The 25841-nt window shown below is 50.6% G+C and overlaps 1 protein-coding gene and 1 long non-coding RNA gene across 4 annotated transcripts; both read left to right on the top strand.

Moving 5' to 3' along the window:
* Nucleotides 1–4131: 4131 nt before the first annotated feature.
* On the top strand, nucleotides 4132–9938 carry LOC113927147. 2 transcript variants are annotated; one of them, XR_003521512.2, is made up of 3 exons: nucleotides 4132–6073; nucleotides 8231–8454; nucleotides 8599–9938. It is a non-coding gene; the product is annotated as an uncharacterized LOC113927147 (long non-coding RNA). The 2 variants fall into 2 exon arrangements; XR_003521513.2 differs by lacking the exon at nucleotides 4132–6073 and adding an exon at nucleotides 6838–7002.
* A 1118-nt stretch (nucleotides 9939–11056) lies between these two features.
* ARMC12 (armadillo repeat containing 12) lies at nucleotides 11057–25482 on the top strand. Of its 2 annotated transcripts, none has more exons than XM_027602809.2 (6): nucleotides 11057–14561; nucleotides 15183–15328; nucleotides 15544–15678; nucleotides 21600–21773; nucleotides 21915–21986; nucleotides 23770–25482. In XM_027602809.2, the coding sequence occupies exons 1-6, from the start codon at nucleotides 14318–14320 to the stop codon at nucleotides 24100–24102; spliced, it is 1104 nt and encodes a 367-aa protein (XP_027458610.1). In that variant the 5' UTR covers nucleotides 11057–14317; the 3' UTR covers nucleotides 24103–25482. The 2 variants fall into 2 exon arrangements, with proteins under 2 accessions (XP_027458610.1, XP_027458611.1); XM_027602810.2 differs by having other exon boundaries at nucleotides 11059–14480; nucleotides 23770–25481.
* Nucleotides 25483–25841: the final 359 nt, after the last annotated feature.

The raw sequence follows: 25841 nt of genomic DNA, 5'->3' as shown, positions 1-25841 counted from the left end.
AGTCTTGGCTGGGGGGTGGGGGATGTCCCCAGTGAAAGTCAAGGAGAAATGTGCCTTCCCTGCATCCATGCTAAAAATAATCCCAGGCGGTGCTGTTGCCACTGAGCAGCAGGAAGGACAGAATCATGTTTTGCTTTAAACCTAGAAGCAGCTCAGCGGTTGGGGGCGAGGGAGGGGTGGGAGAGGGAGGCTGGGGATCTGAGAACCCTGGCAGTACTCTCCCCACCCCCACCTCCCAGCTGTAGCTGGTCCTCTCAGGGGTGCCTGGGAGGGGGGTGTGAGTATGAGTGTGAGTGTGTGTGAGTGTGTGTGTGTGCGCGTGCATGCGTGGTGACAGGGCCTCCCAGCAGAGCAGGAAGCTGAGGAAGGTTGGAGATGGGTGGGGAGGGGTCTCTGTCCTGCTAACTGGAACGTGTAGGCTGGAAGGGCAGGAGTCCTGTACTCCACAGGGTCCTCACCTCCTCTGAGAAGAGCTCTGTCCCAGCAGCCCACACCCGGCTCCCTCTTGCAGCCCCCTGTTCTCCTGCTGTGAGGCGCCTGCCCCTTGGGGGCTCCTGGCACACACAGGGCTGAAGACTGTCACTTCCCAGTCCCCGACTCTGTCTGGCTTCTGCTCTGCCCAAAGAGATGGGGAGGTCCTCAAGGGCGGGTGCGGTCCAGTGGCAAGGAATTTCCCTGGAAACGGGAAGTACAAGATGTGTCAGTGTGGGATCCCAGCTCAAGGAGTAAGTGGCTGAGCACAGGCAAGAGGCACCCCTGACCACCCTCTCCTGCTCTCTCTCTCTTCCCACAGCTCCCCTGGCTGTCTCATGCATCAGAGGCTTCCCATGGCGACAGGACCATTCGGCAGGTGACCTCAGTTTCCCAAGGTAACAATAAAAAACTATCATGAATTGAATGAAATGAATGTGTGTCGTGTTCCAGGCATTGTACTGTCTTACATGGATTATCTTGTTTAATCCTCTCAGCAAGCCTATGTTCTTGGAATTATTACTCTGCCTATTTACAGATGATGACACTGAGGCTTATGGTGATGAAGTGCTCGTCCTAGGATCCCACTGGTAGTACATGGCAGAGACAGGGCTCAAAGTTATGATTTGGAACAGAGAATGTCCACGATGAATGTCCAGAGAACAATTAAACAAATTTTTGGAAATTGGACCTTCCCAAATAATTTAGGACACATGGTTGCTGTACTTGATACTTTGGTAGAAAAAAACAACAACAATGGCTTTAGAGCCAAAATTTTTACTACCAGTTATGATTTTGGCCAAGAAACTTAACCATTCTGAGCCTCAGTCTTCATCTCTACAAAATGGGTACGATAATCCTTGCATAGAATTGCTGTAGAGTAATGAATTTGAACTCAGCATTTTTTCTAAACCTGGAAAACTCCAAGCTCCTTACTGCCTCAGGGTCTTTGCATGTGCTGTTTCCTGTGCCTGGACTCTTCAGCCCCAGATGTTCACATACTGGTTTGTTCTTGTCATCTCACACCCCCAACTGCAGCACTCTGTTTTTACAATCTGAAATTATCTAGCTAATTTATTTATTTGTTTATTTGTTTATGGCCTATCCTCCCTCTCCAACTGCCAAGGATGTAAGTTTCTTGAGAGCTGGGATCTCTGTAGGGTTTAAGGACCCATTCCCAATGCTCAAAGCAGCACCTGGCAAACATCAGAGCTTCCTAAATATTTATGAATGAATGAATGATCGTGCTTTAAAAACAGCATTATTTTCCAGTGTCTGACTCTCTCACAGGCCTCACTAAGCCAAAGGGCAGTAAATGTGGGTTAATGAGGGCTCGAGAGAGGGCTTTGGGCCTGGCTGAGGCCCAGCCCTGGAGCTCCCAGGCTGCAGGGAGCCATGAGGCTGCTTGGGCTTCCGGCGCTCCAGGATAAAGGTCAGCTCTTTTGCTGGAACATGAGGTTCTGCACCATCTGGGCCTGCCTGTCTCTGGCCTCATCTCCCTGGGTTCCCCAACCTGCGCTCCATGACCCGGCCAGACCAAACAACTCAAAGTGCCCACTGGAGAACACAGGCTGCTTCACGCCGGTGTGTCTTTATAGACACCATTCCTTCTACCTGGAACACCCTGCACCCTGGCTCTGCCTGGCTAGCTCCTCTGAGACTTGAAGACTAGCCTCCTCAGAAGAGTCCTCCCTGACCCCTCTGGCCAAACCCAGTCCCCAACTTCCCAGGGCACCGTAATGATCTTTTTTTGTGCCGCTTCCCAAGAAGCCCGGAGATCTCTTGAGGGCAATGACCAGCTTTGGTCCCCCCCAGGATGAAGCACGGTGCCTGGTGCACACAGTAGGTGATTAATAGATGCTCCGGCACAGCTTTTAGACTTTGGGTCCCCAGGAATTAATGCGATTCCTGGAGCACACAGTAGGTGCTCATTAAGTACCCACTGAATGCATGAACCTCGGCAATCTGACACTGGCAGGAGCTGGAGGCAAGGGGTGAGGTGGGCAGGTGAGGGTAGGAATGGAAGATGCTTCTTTGGAAACGAGTCGGTGTCAGAGGGGACCCTAGGACACTTCCCAGGAGAAGGAACACGTAAACAGCAAAAATGAAGCACAAACACAGATGGATGGAGGCATATAAACGGGGCTCTCAGTGAGAAGGATGAGAGAGGAAGGATGAAAGAGGAAGAACCGGACTCAGAGGGGACAAAATGTGCCCGTGAGAGCCTCAGAAGACAGGAAGCCAGAGACCGGGACAGGCTGACTCGCTACAGGATGTCTGGTGCCCTTGCTTCAGCCACCAGGGGTAGATAAGGGTGGTGTGGGCCATGTGGTGCTGTGGTCCCTTCCTAGGGTGGTAGGGCTGGGTGAAAGGACACGTGTCACAAGATTTTTGGGACATCTTGAGAAACTCTTCCTCTCTTAGCTCAGAAGAGGCCGTGTGTTATGAAATGCAGCACCCAAGATATCACAGTCACAAACCTAGCTTCTTGCCCTTGGGTGAGGAGCTGAGCTGCTCTTGCCTCAGTTTGCCCATCAGGAAAGCAAGTACTATTCTCCTGACTTTATTTTTTTTTTATTTTTTTTTAAAGATTTTATTTATTTATTTGAGAGAATGCGAGAGAGAGAGAGAGAGAGAGAGAGAGAGCATGAGAGGGGGGAGGGTCAGAGGGAGAAACAGACTCCCCGCTGAGGAGGGAACCTGACGTGGGACTTGATCCTGGAACTCCAGGATCATGACCTGAGCCGAAGGCAGTCGCTCAACCAACTGAGCCACCCAGGCGCCCTATTCTCCTGACTTTAGAGGAATGTTAAGATCACACTGAGTTAGGACATGTCAGTGAAACGTACACGGCCTGATACAAATGCCAGGGATTGACATAACGGTGGGGATTTCTCCCAAAGTCCCGCTGTGCATGGGTCCTAAGAGAGGACCCTATGCTCACATGGCTCCATGCCACTGAGTGCCACAGATAGACCCGAGTTCAGAGACTCAGCCTCTGGTTTTTGGATTCGATGCCAGATCAATACAACAAGGCAAAGTTTATTCCCAGGTGAGGGGGTGAGTGGCAGCCTGAGAGACAGCTGAGGATGCCCTCAGCCAGCAAACCTGACCGTCCAGCTCCACCACTGAGTGTCCTCCGGGGCCTCTACACTTCAACCTGTCAAATGGGCTGAAAACAGTTTTCTGGCTGTCATATTATATACCTCAAGGCATGCACAGACTCCAAGGAGGCAAACTTCCTGGAATCATTTGAGGAGGAAGGGAATAAGACTCTGAGAAATGGAGGATTTACAATTTAGGTACAGGATCTAAGCAATCTGGCAGAACATTGAGAATTGCTGGCATTGATGGTGCAGTTAAATGTGAGTCCCAGCTCTGTCACTTCTCTGAACCTCAGTTTCCTTCAGTGTCAAAGGAGGCTAACAATAGCACCCACCCCCCGAGTGGTTGCGGAGAACAAATGAGCTTGTGTGTATACAGCCTGAAGCCCAACGCTTGGTCCCTGGTAGCAATCGATATTCGCTATTATTGTGAATAATAATATCACCAGCTCCTGGGGGAGGAAGGCCAGATCAATCTCTGAACCTTGTTGAAGCCACTTTGAGGAAGTTAAACTGGTCATGACTCAAAATCATTAAGTCACCAAGTGTCAAATTCCATTTTGCAGCTTCTATTAGGAATGTGTGATTCCTGGAGGGGGGGTTTCCGATCCCCCCACCCGCCCCACCTCTGCCGTGTTCTCTGTGACTGTTGGGGGAGGATCATGGATTAACAGGTCTGCCAAGCTTTTGGGGAGGCAACATAAATAGAGCCTTCAGCTCACTTGTCCAGCCCGACTCAGGAATATTTTTGAAGTGCTTGGGGAAACAAGAGTGGCAGGGAGTAGAGGATCGACCTCAAGGGCCCAGAGAACCATCAGACCCAAACTGGAGGGTCCATGACCTTGGAGGCTGTTGCATGGCTGGGTGATGGGAGAGAGAAAGGGGACTGGGGGTTTCACCCTTTTGGAGTGCAACTTTTCTCCTCAAGGGTGTTCTCTGCACCCTACTCGACTCATGGTGGGGTGCAGGGCCCAGGTGGGAGGTGGGCATATGAGAGCAGGGGTGACTGACTGACAGCAGGATGCCAAAGCTGAAGAAGGAAGTATAAATATAAAGCAGCCAGTGTAGGACTGGACAGAGGCCATATGAAACACACGGTACATTCCGGCCCCAGCGTAACAAACTGTACCAGGCTTTTGGAGAGCTGGGAGCACTGTGGAGGGGAGGGAAGAGAGCAGAGGTTCCTTCGAGGTTGGCCCTGCCTCCTCCTCCCCCACTTCTCCCACAAGCTCGGGCACCGCAGGGAAAGTCCCGATGTTCCTTTTGCAACCACAGGAAACCTACTATCCCTGCTCACACTCTGTACCCAGTGTTCCTCTCAGCAGCTCCAGACTGGGAGGGAGCTGTGCATGGGGGAGGGAGAGAGCGCTGGCAGGGGGGTGGGGAATGTAGGCAGCCACAGCAGCCCAGGTAACAGGAGGGAGGTGGCAAGCATCCCTTGGGACACTAACTCACAGAGTCCCAGCCTGTAAGCCCTGCAAGGAAGGGCCAGATGGGCAGTGAGGTGTAAGGAAGGAAGTGCCTTGCCCAAGATCACACAGCCAGTTGTTCACCAGGGTGGGACCAGAGCGCGTCCAGAGCTGGGCAGCACCGGGCAGCTCTCTTGGGTGTACTGTGCAGGCGTGGCAGGCCAGGGAACAGGCAGTGCCCGGGAACCGAGGGTGGGGAGCCCAGATCCAAGGCTGCCTCTATGTTCTGGTTAGCTCTGGGCAGGTCTGGCTTGGGCACCAGCCCCTCCACTCCTTCCAAACCTACCCTCCTCCCCCATCTAAATATTAGAGATAATGCATGGAAAGTGGCTAGCATGGAGGCTGGCTTGTGGTGATGTCAACTAGAATGAGTCACCTCCACGCCTCGTCTCTCCTCCTCCACACACACAGCTCAAGGCCTAGAACCTCCTGGGATCTTTCTCCCGTATCACCACCTCCTTCCTGAGTCTCTATAGCTCTTAACGTTTGGTACTCACCACCTGCTGCCTTGGGTTATTATTTAACCTCACGAGCTGTGTGTTTGTCTCTTCAACTGGTCTGCAATCTGCCCAAGGGCAGGAAATCATTTCAATACACCCAACATTTACTGAACATCAACTCCAGTGCCAAGCCTGGCCTGTGGGGGATGAGCTCAAGTGATGGGGGGAGGCCTCAAAGAGGCTGACTTTGTTTCTGCCTCAAGGACTTTTTAATCTGGTTAGAACAGGATTAGTAAACAGATCACTAGAATATGAGACAGGCAACACGCTGTGCCCTGAGAAAGGTACAGACTGAATGTGCTGGGCATTGGGAGGGGGAGAGGAATCAGATTTGGCAGGCGCTGTTTCAAGCCGGCTTTAGCAGTTGGAGCTTAAGAGATGGGTAGACTCGGCGGATGGGCGCCGGTGGCAGGAGAAATGGCACAGCACACTGTGGAGGTTGGAAGGTGGGAGATGAAAGGGCTCTCGGAACTGTGTCTTCAACTTTCTAATGACGTCCTTAGCAGGGCCCAACAGAGCCTTCCATATGGTAGGTGCTCAGGAGATAAGTCCTTTGTCCCCTCCTCGGTTTGGAGACGTGGAACCTTCAGGAACTGCACTCAGTGACGTCTTTCTGTAGACGGATGGGTAAAGAGAAAACATGGCTCTGAATAAATCCGGGTTTGGGGCTGGAACAAAGGGAGGGGTCACGTTCCAGTTTGGGGTCGTCTCCTCCACCCAGCCGTCCTGGGCTCTTCGTAGTCCTGGCGCCCCGCCAGGGGTTTCCCAAGCTATCCCAGAGGGCTGGGCTTGGTTCGCCAGCCCCTGGGAATCACTGGAGTCTCCAGGCTGGTGTGAAGAGCGGTCGGGGAAGGGGGTCCGAGGCCCGTGGAGGCTCCTCCGGGGGATCGCTCGCATCGGCCCCCTCCAGCGGGCTTCCGTTGTCACGTGACTGCATCCCAGGTCTTCCAAGTGTGGGGCTGGCGCGTTCGCAGCTATCCTCCGGACTGGACCGAGCGCCGGTGGGGCTCGGGCGGCAGCCTGGGCGGCTCCGTCTCCCTCAGGGAGCTACCAACACCTGCCCCCCCCGCCCCCGCCAACTGTGCTGTTCGGGCCTCGCACACGCTTGGGCTTCCACAGCGGGGTGCAGGTGGGGGATGGAGAGGTCTGAGTGCTGTAAGGCTGGAGTCCGGGCTGGGCGGCGCCCCCCTCCCCCGCGCCGGCTGGGCGCGCGGCTCCGCGGCTCCGCACCGGCCCCCGGCCGCCCCTGGCCCGGCCCCAGCGCGCACTCGCAAGGCTGCGGCGGCGGGGAGGCTGCGGCGGCGGGGAGGCTGCGCGCCGAGCGCAAGCCGCGAGCACAAACAGGGCGAGGAGGCTGGTGTGAGCGCCTGGGCCCGGTGCCAGCGCGCCGGGGCTGGAACACAATGTCCCGAGCGGGCGGGCGAGCGGGGAGCGAGAACAGCCTGACTCAGCAGCTGGGTAAGTGGGTGTGCTCGCTCACCAGATCAACCGCTCTTGCAGCCTGCGGTCAGCGACGACCCAACTCTCGGAGGCTCCCTCGAGCGAGGGGGGTAAGGCGGGCGCACGACCGGCTCCCCTGTTCCCGCCCCTGCCTGCCGCGCGGGACCTCCACGTGGCCCGTTTGCGCATCCCTCTGCCTTCTCGCCCCTACGTTTCCAGCGTCGCACGGCCCCCAGCCTGAGCGGAGCAGGCTCGGCCCACCCGGGAGGGGCGCTCTCCTCCAGCCACTGGGCAGGTGTGGCCCGGCCTGCAGCTTCTGTGTACAAGTCCCGTTTCCACCAAAGCCCACCACTCTGGGAGGCCTCTGGAGGTCTTGGTGGCGGATGTAACTCATCGCCGCAGATGGGGGTGGAAATTTGTTCTAGGGTGGTGGGGAGCACAGGAAGAGGGTGCTGAGAGAAATGGGATATAGGGCAAGAAGATCTCCCCCACCTCTGTCCTTGGCTGACCCAGAGTTTAGAGCCTCTTCCTGTCCCCTCCCCTCCCCTCAAAACCACTAGGCCCCTGAAGATTTCCTCAGAAGGAGGGAGAAACAGGTGGGGAGGTGCTTTGAAGCCTGAGACCCTGCTTCTCTGCCTTACCCACCCTCCCACCCAAAGCCACAACAAAGACCCATGAATCCTGCCACCGAGCCACAAAGCTTCTTCCTCCTCTGTGCCTGCTGTCCTGGTAGGGCCACTTTGAGGCTGACAGCCCAGGGCAGGGAGCTCAGATGGCAGCCCAGAGCAGGACGCTTCCTGGAGGCAGAGACCTGTCCCACACCCTAGCCTCCTGGGGTGTCTGCTAGGTGCCCCAGGGGACACGCTGTGCCTGGAGTGTGCCAGGGCTGGCAGGGAGGGGCTCCGTCCTCTGCTGAGTTCCAGGAAAGCCCTGGCAGCAGGCGCAGGCCTGGGCTCCAGGGCCTTGGAGGGTGGGGCTGGGGGAGGGACCCCAGGCAGCTGACGTGCCTCACCTGGGCCTCATGCCCCTGGGCCATCTGATGGCATCTCTGGCCTCCTCTGAGGAGACGGATGCTGATGCAGGCCTGGGCCATGGACCCCCTTCCCACACAGATAGTCAAATTTTTCCCATATACGTGCTCATCCAGCCAATGCTCACCAAATCTCCCAGCCAGGAGGTAGGTACCTTAACTGTCATCAGCTCCAACCTTCTACCTAATGTGTGAAATCTGTCCATGATGTCCCAGGTCAGTCATTGTCCCTGAAGCTGTCTGCATACCTACAGTGACAGGGACACTCTCAACAAGGCAGCCCACTGCCCTTCTGGACTTCCCTATATCCAAGTCCAGTCACCCACGGGACACCTGCCCACACATGACCTGGAAATGACTGAACTCGTCCTCATGTGGCTCACACCAGCTCTTCCCCATTGCCCACTGTGACTCTCCCATCCCCCAAACTCACCACGAAGGTGGGTTAATTTTTAACTATTTTCTCTCCTTCACCATCCTGTACCTGATCCACTACCAAATTCCTCCTTTTGTTGCTTTTATTAACAAGATGTATTTATTGTTCCTTATTTTTCTCATTTGCCTCTTCTTCTCTATCCCCATAGGTTCCACCTTTGGCTCAAATTCCCACAGCCTCTGCCACACCTTTCTGACCTACGTTTTTCCTTTCTCCTGCCTAGCCTACTGGAATAATGTTTCTCAAACGCTGTTTATTGTGTATGCTTTCAGCTTCAGACTCCTCAACCAAGCACACTGGGTACACCAGCTGCTCAGCTGTGTGTTCCACATGAAGGGACCTGGACTCATTCGTGGTGTGTCCAGATCACAGAGGCCAGCCCTGGGCCTGGTACCTAGCAGAAGGACAGCAGATGTTAGTCACGTGACCAACCCACTTGGTTGTGCTTTCTCATCTTTCTCTCCTGACTCGGTCTCCCCATTCCCATCGAACCTGTTGGTTCCTGGTACTTGCTCAGGCCCTTTGGTTTTGAAAAGTCACAATTTTTATCTACCAAATCTTCAGAGAGGGGTGGGAAGGGAGAAGCTGACATCCAAGTTAACGTCAAGGAGTCTGTGCCAAATGCCAACTGCAGAGACTTTGAGTGCAGAGTGGAATGAGTGCAGCTGCCCTGCTGGAAGCCTCTGCTTCCCTAAGAAATGAAACCCACAGAGGAGGGTGGAAGGCCGAAAGGTGAGTGGCCCAACCAGTGACTTCGGGTTTACAGAGGGATCTTTTCACAACTGGAGATTCCAGCCTGCGTAGCTCTGAATCCCTGGTCTGATACCCTTAGATTGTTCTTTCTTGGCACTGCATTGTGCGTGTGCGCGTGCACACACACACACACACAGTCCCCGTGATCCTGGCCCAGGCACTTCAAAATCTACCTCCTGCAGGAAGGCTCTGATAATTTCCACCCAACTTTGATCATTTTGTCAGCTTCCCTCTGAGCCTTAGGAGCTGCCTTCAATCTCTTCTCTATTCTGTTGCTTAGTTATGTCCTGTAGTATTTTCAACCCCATAGATTATAAGCTCCTTCATGGCAGTGATAGAATCTTTCATTTGCTTATTTAATAAAATCTACTTATTTTGAGGAGGAAGCATGAGGTAGGACACTCCAACTTTGGAGGCCATGTAAACCTGGATCTGGATTCCAATACTGGGCTGTTTGGCCTCGGGCAAGTCTCTCAACCTCTCTGAGCCAGTTTCTTCATCTATAAAAGTCGCTAGTGATACTTTGCAGAACGAGGGGTAAAGACTACACAGAGACTACAAAGGGCCAAGAAATTGCCCGTTGCATAGTGATCAGACCATGGCTTGTCTTCCTTCCCTGTATGGTTGGAGCCTTTCCTGTATTGGGGGACAGAGTTCCTTAACTAACCAGTTCTCATACTGGAACACTTTTAAGCGTGAAAAAGGATACTAGTAATCATTACACCGGTTCCACAGACGTGACCCGGAGCGCAAGGCCATCCTACCCTAAGGCACGATGACGGGTGAGGGCAGGGTTCGGATCCCCAGCCGCCGTAGCCCAGCGCCTAAGGAGGGCGCCAAGCAGAGCTCAAGCTCAATGAGCGTTTGTTGAATGAGCAGAACCGGTCCTCCCTCAGTTTCTTGCAGCAGCAGCAGCGAGTGGAGAAACAGATTGAAAAGCCCGCCCCCGCCGCCTCCCCACCCCCACCCGGGTCCCAAAGCCTCGGGTAGCCTCCTTTCTCTAAGGTCTTCTCCCGCCCGCTTCCCCGCCCTCGGTTGCCTTGGAAACAGTGACGTGTATGTGAGGGGCGTGACCTCTCTCCATCCTCTCCCGGAGTCCCTGGCCCCTTCCTACCCCGACCTGGGGAGAGGATGAGATTCGGGTCCTCGACCCTACTGTCCGCCTCCGGGCCTGGAGTTAACCACGCCCACCTGGCCGCCCCCCTCCCGCAGGCGCGTGGCTCGCTCGAGGGCGGCCACCCCACCCCCAGCCCACTCGGCGCCGGTGAACTGGCTGGGGTCCGCAGAATGCCGGCTTCAGCCTTTGGGATCCACTTCCACCCCTTCACCCCCGCCCGGCCAATGGATCCCGAGAACGCGGGCCGGCACTCGGCCCAGGCCCGCCCCTTTCCGGGCAGCCCTAGGGCACGCTCCGCGTCCTGGGGGGTAGGCGGGAAGGGTGGGAGCCCAGGGGGCGCCGGGGCGCCGCGGAGTGCGGGAGGGGAGGGGTTAAACAAGGTGCCGGCGCCGGGCGCGGCGGGAGTGGGGGAAGGGAGCGAAGGGAAAGTGAGAGCGGGGGCGGGTTGGGGGGGACGGGAGCGAAAGAACATCCTGTGCCCGCCGCCGGATGCGCGCCTGGGGAGGAGGTAGTCCGGGGAGGGGGGGGCAAAAGGGGGGAGGCCCGGGGCGGGGAAAGGCGCGGCCTCCGCCCCCCCACCCGGCCCTCCTCCTCTGGGGGCACCGCTCCCAGTGCTTTCGTCGCGTTTCTCCCCGTCCCTACGCCTTCGTTGGAGTAAAGAGCTGCCAAGAGGCCCCCGATTCTGGTTCCTAGGCCGGGGTAAGCGCCAGCTGGGGAGGGGACGGTCTCGGAGAGTGTGGGGTCCACGTCAGGGCACGGGCGGCACCCCCAGCCTTTCGCCTCTCTACTTTCTGGCTTTCTACGGGGGGTGGAGGGGGAGCTTGCAGGTATGGATTGCCCCGCCCCCACCGGTTCACCGAGAGTCACAACATACGTTCTTTCCTTCAGTCTGACAGCCGCACTCCTGTAGGTGTCTATAGACCCGTATTCCGGAGGAGGAAACTGAGGCTCAGATTATGGAATTTGCCCAAACCCAAGCCCACAGGGACTCCAGTGAGCTTTTCACTATAGAGTACGCTAATTTCCCCTTGGCTTGTCCTGTGCATACAAGCGCCGCCCCTCTCCAGAATCACCCACTGTAATGGCCTAGCACTGTGTCTTGCATGGTAGGCCCTCAGTAGCGTATTAGGCTTTTCTAATTAACTAGGCTGAAACACTCATTACCAGAGCTGGGAGTTTGAGGTTTCATAGGTGGGGAATGGGCTGGTAAGTATTTGGGGGGAGGGCTTCAAAGAGGGCTCCAGAGTTGCTCAAGGCAATTAAGTGGATTAGGGTTGTGGAGATTGATTAGTCTGAAGAAGAGCAGAGTGGGAGGGGTAGACCAGAAGAATAATGTGTTTTTCGGGTGTCATTGAGGCCCACCATCTGTGTGCTCACTGTTTTCCCACACCCTACATTTTTGTCTAGGTGAAACCTGCTTGTAATAATAATTATTACAGTTGACATTTAATGGGCTCCGCATACTGGGTACTGTTTCAAGTATTTAAGCCTCACAAACAACCCCATGAGGCAGACATTATTATTCCCATTTTACAGGTGGGGAAAGTCAGGTACGAAGAGAGCACAAAGCTAAGTGGCTGAACTGGTTATGAATCCTGGCAGTCTGGCGAGAGCCCACACTCTCCTTCACTAAAGTAAATTGCACTTACCATGATGGCAATACCAGCTTTGAATGTAGAAAGCCAGTGCACTTGACAGAGGTGTGCACTCGGGCAACCCAGGTCTTTTTGCCTTGGTGAGGACAAGTAAGAAACTTGGAGGCTGACTGTGTGTATATGGAATCTCAGACTTCTCTCTAGTCAGTGATTCCAGATCTTTGAATTTGACAGAAAAAACAAAGCAAGAAAACAAAAGCCACGTTCCTACAAAGTTGCAGCTTTAATTTATGCACCATAAGAACACTCAGAACACAACTATCATCTATTAGCACCCTCATTTCATAAAAGCAAATGCATTTTAATTCTCAAAATAAGAAAGACCTCATCTAAATCAGAAGCAGTCATTCCCGAGAAGGGACAGTCATTGACTTCACGCCAACAAGTGGACTTCCCTCTGTGTGTTTTCCACTGTGCTGTGGACTAATGAAATATCACTCTGGGGATGGCCTCGGCCTCTTCATCCCTCTGCATCACTTGAGAGCAGAACCAAAAGAAGTGGGCTTTAGGTGTAGCAGGAAGGAGTTAGGTTAAAGCCAAGAAGGAACACTCCTTCTTTGGAAGCTTTTAAAGAACAGGTGAGCACTGCATTTGCTTAGGAAACGAGGGTTGCAGAATCAAGTCCATGGACTGGAGAGGTCAGCAGCTGTGGTTCCTACCCCAGGGGAGGGCGGGAACCTTGTTCTGAAGGATCTATCCTCAGATCCACTAGGGTAGCCTTGGAACCTAAAGCAGTCCCATCAGGCAGCCATTTCCTGCCTGGAGTTCACGGGGCATGACAGGTGGTTCTATGGCAGCAGGAGGCCTCCATGGCCTCTGTTACCCCTCCTTGCAGAGTCCATGTAGTCACCCACCTTGGGACTGGGTAGAGTGCTACAAATGAGCTTGAGGAGGGCCAAGGACAGTAGATAGGAAAGGAAAAGAACAGCCACCTGAGAGTGTTGCCTACAGCCTGGGGTGTGATGGGTGAAGGCTCTGAGCAGTCAGGCCTGGCTGGCTGCAGCAGCCTTGAGGATGCTATTTCCCCATCTCTCCGCCTCCTTCAAGCCCAGGTGTAGCCCATGACCTAGAACCTTCCAACAGGAGCTCAAAGCCAGGCAGGTGAAGATCTATTCTGGTACAATGATGCTCCATGCTGGCTCTGGGCCTGAGCCTGGCTCAGGGCCTGTCACCTCCCTGTTCTGTATGAGGAGGCGAGGCACAGGTATGGGGCCAAGTGGGGAAGGGGAGAAAGAGAGAAGGGTCTGCTCTCACCTGCCCCATCCTATTGGGGGAGACCAAGTCCTCCAAAGCTGGACTCTCATGTTTCTGGGATGGTGGCATTTTCTGACTCCACAGGAGGCCTTCAGGCCTCATCTAATCCTGTAGGGATGGGGTGGGGCGGGGTGCCGGGCACTGGGGTGCGGGGCACTGGACTGTGGTACTCCCAGATTTAGGCCCCCATCATGTAAAGGCATACATCTACCCAAATTGTAATCCTGGAGTTATAGAATGGTAAATGTGGATCCCCCCCCAGGTTGCAAACAGTCACAGATTGTGACCCAGGCAAGGGCAGTCCCTCCTCCAGGGTCACACTGGTTAAATGGGCCTGGAGCCCCCATAACCAGATTCCTCAAGTCCTCAAAGAATGACAGAAGTCATGATTTGGGCACCTACTAAGTGCAAGACTCTACCGGTTGTTGGAGATGCAGAGAGAGCTGCCTTCAAGAGCTTCTGGCCAGACAGGTAGAACTTACCCACTACAGGGGAACTACAGTTTCTGGAAGATGATGGGTTTGCCTGAGGATGGCAAGACTTCATAAAGTGCTCCCCTTGATGGACGGGGGCCCTGCCTGCAGAAACACCCCGAGGCCCAGCAGTGAATCTGTGGTGAAGAAATCAAAGATGGGAGGCCAGAGAGTGAGAGAATGATGTTGCCAATGGGCACATCCCAAACACCCCTCCCAGAAACTTCCAAAGGAACGAGCCCAGAAATCGGGCCTCTGCTGCCCTCTAATGGAGGAAATCAGCCTTTAGAGCTGCCTGCTGGGGCCCAACCAACCTGGCTTCCCTAAAGAAAAGGGGATGGGAAGGACCTTCCTGCCCCACCCCCAGACTTTTTATTCCCATAGTCTTGAGCTTCATTTCCGACAGCCTCTGAAGCTGAAACTTCCCTTCCCAGCACTCCTGGCTGCCCCATTTCCTGATCACCGCCCTCCATCCCGTTTCCCCAGTTTCCTTTGTTGCCCAGGTTCTGATTCTGGTATCTTGGTTCCTGGCCCTGCCAGAGTTCTGGTTCCAGAAGGCCCTTGCCAGGTGCCTTGGGCCTAGCTCCCACCCGGGCGCAAGGCCACACTGAAGACATGGGTATGAGCATCCCCCAGTACCTGGGGCAAATGGACATCCGAAAAGGTGTAGTGGGCTTGGCCACAGGTGCTGGGTTCATCTACCTGCTCTACAAGGCCATCAGGGCTGGTATCAAATGCCAGCCGCCCCTCTACACTGCCTCACCCATCTGCATCGCCCGTGAGTGTACGGGCCCTGGGGAGAGGGCTCTGCCCCAGGAGGCACCTGCTCCCGAGGCCTCCAGTGTGGGAGGGCCCAAAGGTGACTCCTCCAAGTTCCTCTGTCCTTTCTTCCTCTTCTCCATCTTTCTCAAACCCACCATAGAGATGCTAGCTCAGAGTCCCCAGGGAGTAGATGGCACTCAAGTGGATCCTCAGGACTCATTTGGCAGGTCTCCAGATTCTGCCTTCACTCTAGCTCCCAGGATGCTCCTGCTTGGAAGTTTGGCATTAGCAGTTCTCCCTAAGGGAAAATTGGGCCATCTGCGTGCCCAGAGCCTCCACTAGTCCATACGACAACTTTGTGCAAAGTAGAAAAAGGCACCCTTCTGCAAGACGTGTTATTGCCGTCCGTTGGGTTATCACTGCCATGTACTGATCATGACAAAATAGGAGACATGACTGCCGTGGGCCAGAAAATTGTTACAGTAAATATTCAAAACTAGGACACTTATGATCTGAATGACACCTCATTAGACATAGCACCTCTCCTGCCACACACACGGCTCAGCTGTACTTGGTGGTCCTGCACAGAGCAAGAAGGCCTCTTCAGAAAAGGCAAGGCAGCCTTGTCCCCAGGTCCCTCTCTCTCCCCCACTTCCCAACCCCATTCTTTGATCACTTCTGAGTCCAGAACCTGAACTGGGCTGGGGTGGCTGTCTAGGCCTGGCAGTCGAGCGAGAGCGGCACGGGCGGGACTCGGGTGAACTCCGGAGGCTCCTCAACTCTTTGGAGTACAAACAGGATGAGTACGCCAAGAGCATGATCCTGCACAGTATCACTCGCTGTGTGTACTTGCTGGAGGCCGAGGTGAGGGAAAGACAGCAGGAGGTCCCTCCCAGCCAGCCCAACCCCTGGGGCTACACCGGATCCTTATTCCCTTGGCTGGCCAGACCCTGTCCCGGGACCTATTTCTCTGGCTGATGGCGGGAGGGCTGGTGCTGAGGGGTCTTGGTGATGTGGGGGGCAGTGGGTCCAGGACACCCGCTTCTCCTGCCTCTTCCATCTCTCCTGGCCCACTCTAGGCCTCTTCTTGTACTACTGATGACATCAGCTTAGTGGGCTCCATGCTGGATGACAAGGACAACAGTGTCAAAATCCAAGCTCTGAACACACTTAAAGCTTTCTCTGGCATCAGAAAATTCAGGCTTAAAATCCAGGTGAGCCCAGAGGCAAGTGGTGGGGTAGAGCGCACAGGATGTCCGTAGTCCATGGGTTCTTTAATGGGCATAGGATAAATGGTCGTGTTCCAGAAGTTGTTTGGGTCTGTGTTTGTAATCCAGAAATATGCTTTTCTTTTTTTTTTTTTTTAAAGATTTTATTTATTTAAGAGAGAGAATGAGAGAGAGCGAGCATGAGGGGGGGGGTCAGAGGGAGAAGCAGACTCCCCGCTGAGCAGGGAGCCTGATGCGGGACTCGATCCCGGGACTCCAAGATCATGACCTGAGCTGAAAGCAGTCGCTTACCCAACTGAACCACCAAGGTGCCCCTAGAAATATGCTTTTCCTTGTAATTAAGTGAGACCCTCCTCAAGGGTCATAAATCTTTGAATCTCAGGCCGAAACTGAACTGGGGTGCTAGGAGTATCTCTGAGCCCCAAACAGCAGAAAGCACTGGGGTTCTTTCTGATATCAACTCATTCTATAACACCAATGGGGGTGTCCTACAGTTCAACTCAATTCTGACACTGTCTACCTAGGGTTAGTGCAGGTCCCACAGGTAAAGGACAAAGGACAGTCCCACAGACTGCCCCCCCACCACTTCCCATGCCAGTCACAAGTGCCAGTACATTTGGCTATAAATTTGGACTTCCTCCTCCGGTTTGGTAATTCACTAGAATGACTCACAGAACTCAGGAAAACACTTTACTTACACTTACCAGTTTATTATGAAATATACAACTGAGGAGCAGTCAAATGGAAGAGTCATGTAGGGCAAAGTATGGGGACAAGGGTGCAAAGCTTCTGGGCCTTCTCTAGGCAAGCCACTCTGTTAGCACCTTGATGTGTTCACCAACCCAGAAGTTTGCTGAGCCCTGTCATTTAGCGGTATTTATGGAGGTTTCATTATGTAGGTGTGATTGATTAATCATTGGCCTTTGGTGAGTGAACTCAATCTCTAACCCCTCCCTTCCTTCTTCAACCCTCTAATCATGGCTTGGCCTTTCCGGCCTTTAGCGCCCCCATCCGGAAGCTGTCTACCATCCACCAAGAGTCACCTAATCAGCATAAGCTCTGGGGCAACTGAGAGGAGCTTATTATGAATAACAAAGGGCCCTTCTATCAGGCAATTGCAAGGATTTTTTTAAAAGATTTTATTTTAGAGAGAGAGAGACAGCACACAGGAGGGGCAGTGGGAAGGAGAGGCAGAAAATCTCAAGCGGACTCTTGTGCTGAGCTCCTAAACTCCTGAGATGGGACCTGAGCCGAAACCGAGTTGGATGCCCAAACGACTATGCCACCCAGGCACCCAACAAATGCATGGATTTTAGGAGCTCTGTGCCTAGAACCAGGGACGAGGATCAGATATACCACCCCCTGTGCTGTGTTGGTCTGATACTTGGTGGCTGGACCACAGATGCCTTCACTACCACCATGTAGAGAAAATATAAGCCACGAAATGTTCCCAGCTTTACCTGCTTCCACACCCATCCTTCCGTGCTAATGCTATGAAAACATGGTTTTCTTCCTGTCTAGGGTCAATGTTAGTCTCAGTCCTGGATCCCATCCCCTTCTTTAATGGCCTCTCTCCTTAATTAGCGTCTTTGTCTGATATGGACTTCCCCCCACTCCTTCCCATTAGTATTCAACATGCTCTAATCCTTCCAATCTTAAAAAAGAACCCCCTTCCTTCCTTGACTTCCAAATTTCTCTCTAGCAAATGGTCTCTCCTGAATTAAAAATAAGTAAAATATTGAAAACTTACATTTTATGTGTACAGTGGAAAGAACTATAAAACAAAATGCATGGCTGAGAAATAGAATGTGATCAACAAGTTAGATGCTCCCGATGCCCCTCCCCAATCCCAAACTCTCCCCCAAACAGAGGCAATTATTTCCTGCATGTTGTGCATCAATTCCTTGATTTTCTGTATAGTTTTGCCATATATTCAGGTATCATATTCCAGCAAGACAAGGCAGATAATAAATGAATGGGCAAAATGTAGTTTGGGATGTTTTTAAGCTCCGTATACCTGGAAGTATGCAGTTTGTATTCTGTGGTTTGCCTTCCCCTACCCCGCCCCGCAACATTGAAAGATTCACCTTTATTGGTGTGGATAGCTCTGTTTCCTTATTTTCCACCGTTGTATAGTATTCTACTTCATGAATATCCTGCAATTTTATTTATCCATTTGCCCATGGGTAGGCCCTGAAATTGTTTCCACATTGTGCCATGAGTGTTCTTGTATACATCTCCCTTGAGGATATAGGAGACTCTCTAGGATCTGTATGCAGGAGTAGAATGGCTGGGTGAAAATGTATGCCCAACTTCTCAAGAAGGATTGTATCAATTTACACGCTCTACGGGCTCTGCATGAGTGTTCCCGTTGCATTATATTTCCTCCCCCAAACTTGGTATTTTCACACTTTGATTTTTTTGCATTAAGCTTTTTTGGAGAGGGGCACCTGGCTGGCTCAGTCAGTAAAGCATGTGACTCTTGATCTCGGGGTCATGAGTTCAAGCCCCATGTTGAGTGTGAAGCCTACTTAAAAATAGAAAGGAAAAAAAAAACTTTTTGGGGGGAAAAAAAGGTCTCTAGGTCTCCACTTGCTGGCCATCTCTACTTTATCGCTTAAGTCTCTGAGTTTCCATAAGTCTGTAATTCTCAAACATATCAGAATTGCCTGCAGAGCTGGTTAAAAGTGAAGATTTCAGGGCCCCACACCTAGACAGGCTAGTTCAGCAGGGGAGCTATGTTTTTCACAAGCCTCCCAGGAGACTCTGATGCAGCTGGCCTGGGCAATACTTTCCCCAGGGTGTCCTGGGGACCTGATCCCTGTTCTCTCTCTGGGTAAAAGCAGCCACTCACTGGCCTCAGTTTTCATCTAGATGTGTTTTCCTGCATCTCTGTCCATAGCCTGGGAACTCCCCCAACCCCAGGGCCAGTTGCCCCACTTAGACTTCCTAGAGGCCCTCTAACCCAGCATGTCAAAAATGGACCTACCTTGCCCCCAATTCTCTAAGTCAGACCACTCTGTCCAAAGGGATCTGATCCCATCAACCCCTTGCTTGGTACTCCTCAGGGCTCTCAACATAAAGAGCATGATCCTCCACCTCCTTGCCCCAGCCTTAGCCATTCACACTGTATGTTTCATGCTCTCCCACTCCCCGGCCCTTGCACCTGCTGTTCCCTCTGCCTGAAACACCACCCAGACTAACTCTAGAGAAAAATGAAGTCCGGCCACAAGGAAGCTGGTATGGGGCGGGTGGTACAGTTTCGAAAGAGAAAATCTGGGACTTAGAGCTTGATGAAGAGTTCTTAGAAATAACACCAAAAGCATGATCTGTAAGAGAAAAAATGGATACGTTGGACTTCATCAAAACTAAAGACATGCCTAGTGGAGGAACCTCTTAAGAGGATGAAAAGACAAGCTGCAGACAGAGAGAAAACATTTGCAGAGCACATATGTGACAAAGGACTCCTATCTGTATCATATAAAGAGCTCTCAAGACTCAATATTTTTAAAAATCCAATTAGGAAATGGGCAAAAAACAGAGAGATACAGCACTGAAGAAGATCTAAGAGTTGCATATAATCCCATGAAAAGATGTTTACCATCAGTAGAGATTAGGGAAATGCAAATTACCACCACAGTGAGACAGCACTATACTCCTATTAAATAGTCCAAACTCAAAATTTGTGACAATACCAAATGCTGGTGAAGATAGAAATGGGCTCTCTCGTGTGTTGCTGGTGGGAATATAAAATGGTACAGCACCCACTCCAGAAAATAGTTTGGCTATTTCTTTTAAAAATGAACTATCAGGGTGCCTGGGTGGCTCAGTCAGTTGAGCATCCAACTCTTGATCTCAGGTCTCGTCTTGATCTTAGGGTCATGAGTTCAGGCCCCTGGATTGGGCTCCATATGGACCCTGCTTAAAAACAAAAAATAAAAAATGAAGGATACATTTATCATACAACTCAGCAGTTGCACTCTGAAGCATTTATCCTAGAGAAATGAAAACACGTCTGCACAAAAGCCTGTATGCAATTATTTGTAGCCATTTCACTTGTACTAGTCAAAAACTGGAAACAACCAAAATGTCTCTCAATAGATAAATGGTTAAACTGTGCTAATCCATACCATGGAACCCTAACTCAGAAATAAAGGGGAATGAACTATTGATACAACAACTTGGATCTCAAGGGCATCCTACTGAGTGAAAAACCAATCTCAGAAGGTCACAAAGTAGGACTCAACATGTAACAAACATTTTCAAAGTGACAAGAATATAGAGATGGAAAACAGATGAGTGGTTACCAGTCGTGAGGGCTGGTTTTGGTGAGGGGGGGAAATGTGACTATAATGGAGTCCCATGAGGGAGATCTCTGTGGTGAGGGGACAACTCTGATGGAGTAATCTGTTGATAGCAGTGATGGTTACATGAATCCACATATGTGACAAAATGACAAAGACTGTGCACACACCTGTACCAATACTAATTTCCTAGTGTTGATACTGTATATAATTACATAAGGTTAACCATTGAGGGAATCTGGGTGAAGCGCCCACAGGATGTCTCTGGGCTATTTTTGCAACTTCCTGAGAACTTATAATTATTCGGAAATAAAAAGTGTGTTGCCTGTGACAGTGCTGTGGAGAAGAATGAAATAAAGATGGAGGATAAGGAAGGCTGGGTGGGGAGTGGCTGCCATCTTAAAAAAGGGAGTGGTTGGGGAAGGCCTTACTGGGAAGGTGACATTAAAGTAAAATATTGAAGGAGGTAAGAGAGTGAGCTATGACTATCTGGAGGGAGAGCATTCTAAGTAGAGAAAACAGCCTGTGCAAAAACAAGATAAGTGTGTACTTGGCATGCTCAAAGAATGACTAAGAGACCATTGTGATGTGAACCGTGGGAGCAAAAAAGAGAATAGGAGATGAGATCAAAGAAATTGTGAGGGGAGAGCGGCAGAGCAGATTGGACCTTGTAAGCCACTGTAAGGACTTTAGCTCTTACCCTGAATGAGCTAGGGACTTGAGCAGAAGAGTGACATGTCTAACATGTCTGCTGTTCTGAAAATGGGTGCAGGGGGGAGGATGGAATCAGGGAGACAGGAGGCTATTGCAGAAGTCCAGGTGAGAACTGATGGTGGTTTGGAACAGGGTGGTAGGAACAGCTTGACTGTTGACAGATTTTGAAGGTAGAGCTAACGGGATTTTCTGAAGCACTAGAAAAGCAGTGTGAGGAGAAACAAAGTAGTTAAAGAGGACCACAGGTTTTTGACCTGAGTAGTGGGAGGGGAGGTGTGACCAAAAGCAGAGACAGGGAAGGTGGTGAGAGAAACAGGTTTGGGGGCTGGGTATGTGTTAACTCTGAGAGGTCTAGCAAGCATTCTGGGAAGGGGCGCCTGGCTGGTTCAGTGTAGCATGCAACTCTTGATCTCGGAGTTGTGTGTTTGAGCCCCACGTTGAGTATAGAGATTACGTAAATATAAAATCTTTAAAAAAAAGTAAAAAGCATTATGGGAAGAAGTGGATTTGGCACCGGAATATATGAGTCTGGAGTTTTCCCAGAGAGGTCTGGGCTAGGGACAGAAATTTGAAAGGCCTCAGCATCAACAGTATTTAACACTGAGTCTGGATAATATCACTAAGGGAGTGGGGAAGATAGAGAAGAAAAGGTTGGGCAGAAGAACCAGGAAAGAAGTCTGTGGAAGAGAAGCCAGGTGCACAAGGGAGGCAGGCGTGGCCAACTAGGTCAAGTAATGTTGAGAGTGCAAGTTCAAGGGAGTTGTCTACTGGGTTTGGTCTTGGGCATCATAGGTAGGGGGAGGGAAGAGTGAACTCAGAGGCTGGGATAGTGTTGGGGATCACCACATAAAAGCAGACCCTTCTCCCCCTACCCCCTCTACCTCCCAGGAACACACCATCAAGGTACTGGAACTGATCTCCACCATCTGGGATTCGGAACTGCATGTTGCCGGCCTCAGACTCCTCAACAGCCTCCCACTGCCTGACTATGTACATCCACAGCTGCGACGGGTGATGCCTGCCTTGATGGAGATCCTGCAGTCAGAATATATCCTGGCACAGGTGCCTAAGGACCATGGCCCAGGCCCTGCCCCTCCTACCAGCGCTGGCACAGCACCTAGAGGGAGGAGCAGAGATTTGTGCCTTCCCTGCTCAGGCCCACATTTACCTGCCTTCTCATGCTTTACTCTTCTTTTTATTTAGGTGCAAGCCACACGATTGCTGAGCTACCTAGCACAGAAGAACGACCTTCTGTATGATATTCTAAACTGCCAGGTGAGAAAGGAACTGAAGAAGGATTAATGGATACCAACTCAGATACTGGGGAAGGAAGAATCATGGATTCCCCAGACAGACTTAGTCCTAACAAGATCGTCTTGTTTCTCTTCCTGCCTTTGTACTAGATATATTGAAAACTATCCCCTCTTCAATTCTCCCAATAGAATGAGAATTCATTTTGTTGAGGGGGGGATTCTCCTTTAAGGGGATCTGAACTCTGAGAGCCAGGAATCCAGGTGACAAAACAAAAGTAAATGTAGGTATTTTCATATTAGAGAAAAATTACTTATAACAAAAACCATTATTAGGAATAGACAGGGTCACTACATAATAACAGTTCAGAAGGATAAAGGATCTCTAAACTTCTATGAACCTAATAACATAACCTCAAAATTTATATGGCAAAACCTTTTTTTTAAAGATTTTATTTATTTGACAGAGCACAAGCAGAGGGAGAGAGAGGGAGAAGCAGGCTCCCTGCTGAGCAAGGAGCCCAATGTGGGACTCGATCCGAGGATCCTGGGATCATGACCTGAGCCAGCCGCTTAACCGACTGAGCCATCCAGGCATCCCTATATGGCAAAACTTGATAGAATGACAAGGAAATTTTTTTCTTTTTTTTTCAGTTTTAGTGAGGTATAATGAAGAGACAAAATTGTAAAATATTTAAAATGTACATCGTGGTGATTTGATATATATATATATAGTGAAAGGATTCTCACCATCTAGTTGATTAACACATCTATCACTTCACATATTTATCTTTTTGTGTGTGAGAATATTTTAGTTTCTACTCTCAGCAAATTTCAGCTATCTAATACATTGTTATAAACTTTAATCACTATGTTTTACATTAGATCTTCAGACTTTATTCATCTTTTTTTTTTTTTAAGGGAGACACAAGCGGCAGGGGGAGGAGTAGAGGGAGAGAATCTCAAGCAGGCTCCACAGCCAGCATGGCTCCCAACACAGGACTCGATCTCAGGACACTGAGATCATGACCTGAACCAAAATCAAGAGTCAGACGCTCAACCGACTGAGCCACCCAGGCATCCCCACACCTTGTTCGATTTATAGCTAAAAGTTTATACCCTTGTACCAAAGTCTCCCTATTTCTTCTACACCCCCAGCCCCTAGCAACCACTTTCCTACTCTGTTTCTGAGTTTGACTTTTTTTTTTTTTTTTAGGTTCCACCAATAAGTGATACCATGCAGTATTTGCCTTTCTCTGTCTGGCTTATCTCACTTAGCATAATGTCCTCAAAGTTCATCCATACTGTCACAAATGACAGGATTTCCTTCTTTCTCATGGGTGAATAATTATAAGGAAAAATTGACACATCTACCATCACAATGGAAGATTTGGGAGATGTATTTTTTCAGCAATTAATAGATAAAAACCTAAAACCAGTAAGGGTATATTTACTGTGAATAATATAAATAAGCCTGAGCCATTAGACACATCTAGAACACTTTACAATTCGTTAAGTGTATATTCCTCTCAAGCACACAAAATATTTATAAAAATCAGCCACATGCTAAGCTTTAATGTTTGACTCAACCAATTTCCCAGAATCAATATGATGATCCTATCTCTCATGTTTTATGACCACAGTGCAATTATGTTAGAGAATGATAATGAAAGGAAAACTAAAAAATTCCTATACAGTTGAATCTGAAACTTAGGTGTACTGGGGAGTTGCGGCAATAGGAAGATGGAAGAAGAACCTCAGAACTTGTCTTGGATTTCTTTGTCATTGTCGCTCTATTCCCATCACAGGTGCACTCCAACTTCCTGAACCTGTTTCAGTCCACCCAACCAGGGAGTCTGCTGTTCGAGGTACTGGTGTTTGCTGAGCGGCTAAGTGAGGGCCAGAATTCACCCCACTACTGTGTCGTGAAGTGGCATTACAATGAACAATCTCTTCATGAAGCTCTCTTTGGGGATGAGTCCCGACTGGCAGACCGGCTGCTCGCCCTGGTCATCCACCCTGAGGAGGAGGTTCAGATCCAGGCCTGCAAGGTCATAGTCAGCCTGCAGTGCTCCCAGGATGTGGGAGTCCGGCCCTCCTCCTGCCGGCCCAGTTATTCCTACTTTAATAGTGGGGAATAAAATTAAGGAGAGCCAATAAATGACTATGGGAGAAAAGCTTGAAGCAGTTTCTGTCTAGGGTCGAGGGGCTGGGTGTAGATTTTATCCAGCATAATCCCTACCCAGAGTGTGGCGAAGCATGGGCGCATCTCCCAAAACACATCCCCACTTCCCTGTTTTTGGGGACAGATTGCCTTTTCCTCTTGCTCTTTTTCAAATTTGAGTGTGGAGCCAATGCTTTCAGGGAGTTTCAGAGAGAAGGCATGTTTGGGAACTGAGACCAAAGATAATCAACAGGAGATGGTATTGCATTGGATTCCTCAGGACGAGCTAGGCTGTGCCACAGTAACAAACAACCTCCAAATCTTAGTGGTAAAAAATGACAAGGTTATTTCTTTATCATAGCCCCTAGCAGGTCAGCTGGGGGTGGGGGGACAGGTGTCTTTTCCAAATCATCTTCTCTCAGTGCCCAAGGCTGAGAGTGGCTCTTATTGTGTATCCTTAACTCCTAGAGAAGGAACAGGGAATGTGGCAGTGATCCCTGGCTCTTAAAAGTTACACCAGAAATGAAGCTCACTACTTCTGCTCACATTTCACTAGCCAAAGGGGGTAGGGAAGATGAGTCTTACCATGTGTCCAAGGAAGAACTGAAAGTATTTAGTGACAGCATTAATGACAGAGACTGCAGGCATACTGAAAGAGAGAGCTTTGGAATAAGACTCTCAGGTTCAAATCCCAGCTCTGTCACTTACTAGCTGTGTGACCTGGGCAAGCCATTAACCCTATTTGGGCCTCAGTGCTCCCTTCACCTGTAAAATGAATATAATAATAGTACTTATGTCATGAGGCTGTTGGGAGGATTATATGGGGATTATAGGAATTAATGAATGTAAGACGCAGTGTTCTGCGTGCAAAGATCAAAGACTGAGAGAGTGAAAGATTAACACTGGAAAGGTCCTTAGAGCACCAAGTCTGATGTTTCTCCAGTCTCTTTGGGTTACAGGCACTGGGGAGTCCCAGAACCCTCTATGAAGCACCCTGAAATGCCACTGGAACTTAGCTTTAGAAACCAGAGTGTCTCTGTGAGTAATATAAAACCATAACCGTGAAGTCTCCAGAAACAGGAAGACTGTCAAACAAAATATGGTCACCTATTTTCAGATTTTCCCAGTTTCACCTATTTTCATTGCATTTCCCACTTGTTCATTCATTGTGTTATCTGTGAGCCCTTGCTGGAAAACAAGCAGTAGTGGTTGCTACTGGTTTAAGAAAACATTATGGAGAGGGGCGCCTGGGTGGCTCAGTTGGTTAAGCGACTGCCTTCGGCTCAGGTCATGATCCTGGAGTCCCGGGATCGAGTCCCGCATCGGGCTCCCTGCTCGGCGGGGAGTCTGCTTCTCCCTCTGACCCTCCCCCCATCTCATGTGCTTTCTCTCTCATTCTCTCTCTCTCTCAAATAAATAAATAAAATCTTTAAAAAAAAAAAAAAAAAGAAAACATTATGGAGAAAACCCTAAAGTTGGAGCTGTTCCATCTGCTACTACTTGATTCGGGAGGAAGAACATGTTGGCCCAGCTCTGGAACCCTGTTGTTCTTCAGAGGCAGGATTTAAAAACCACAGTCTAGTCCAAGGCCAACCCTGGCATTTTGCTGAAGGAAAAAACAAACCCAAAGAGGGAAAGTGACTTGCTCAAGGTTACATGATTGGTCTGGGGCCGAAATAGGGTTAGAACCCCCTAGTCTTGGGCTTTTTGCTTTCC

The sequence above is a fragment of the Zalophus californianus genome, chromosome 7, assembly GCF_009762305.2.
Source record: "Zalophus californianus isolate mZalCal1 chromosome 7, mZalCal1.pri.v2, whole genome shotgun sequence".
NCBI lineage: Eukaryota > Metazoa > Chordata > Mammalia > Carnivora > Otariidae > Zalophus > Zalophus californianus.
The sequence above is the reverse complement of the archived record's forward strand: the minus strand, read 5'-3'. Positions and strand labels throughout refer to the sequence as shown.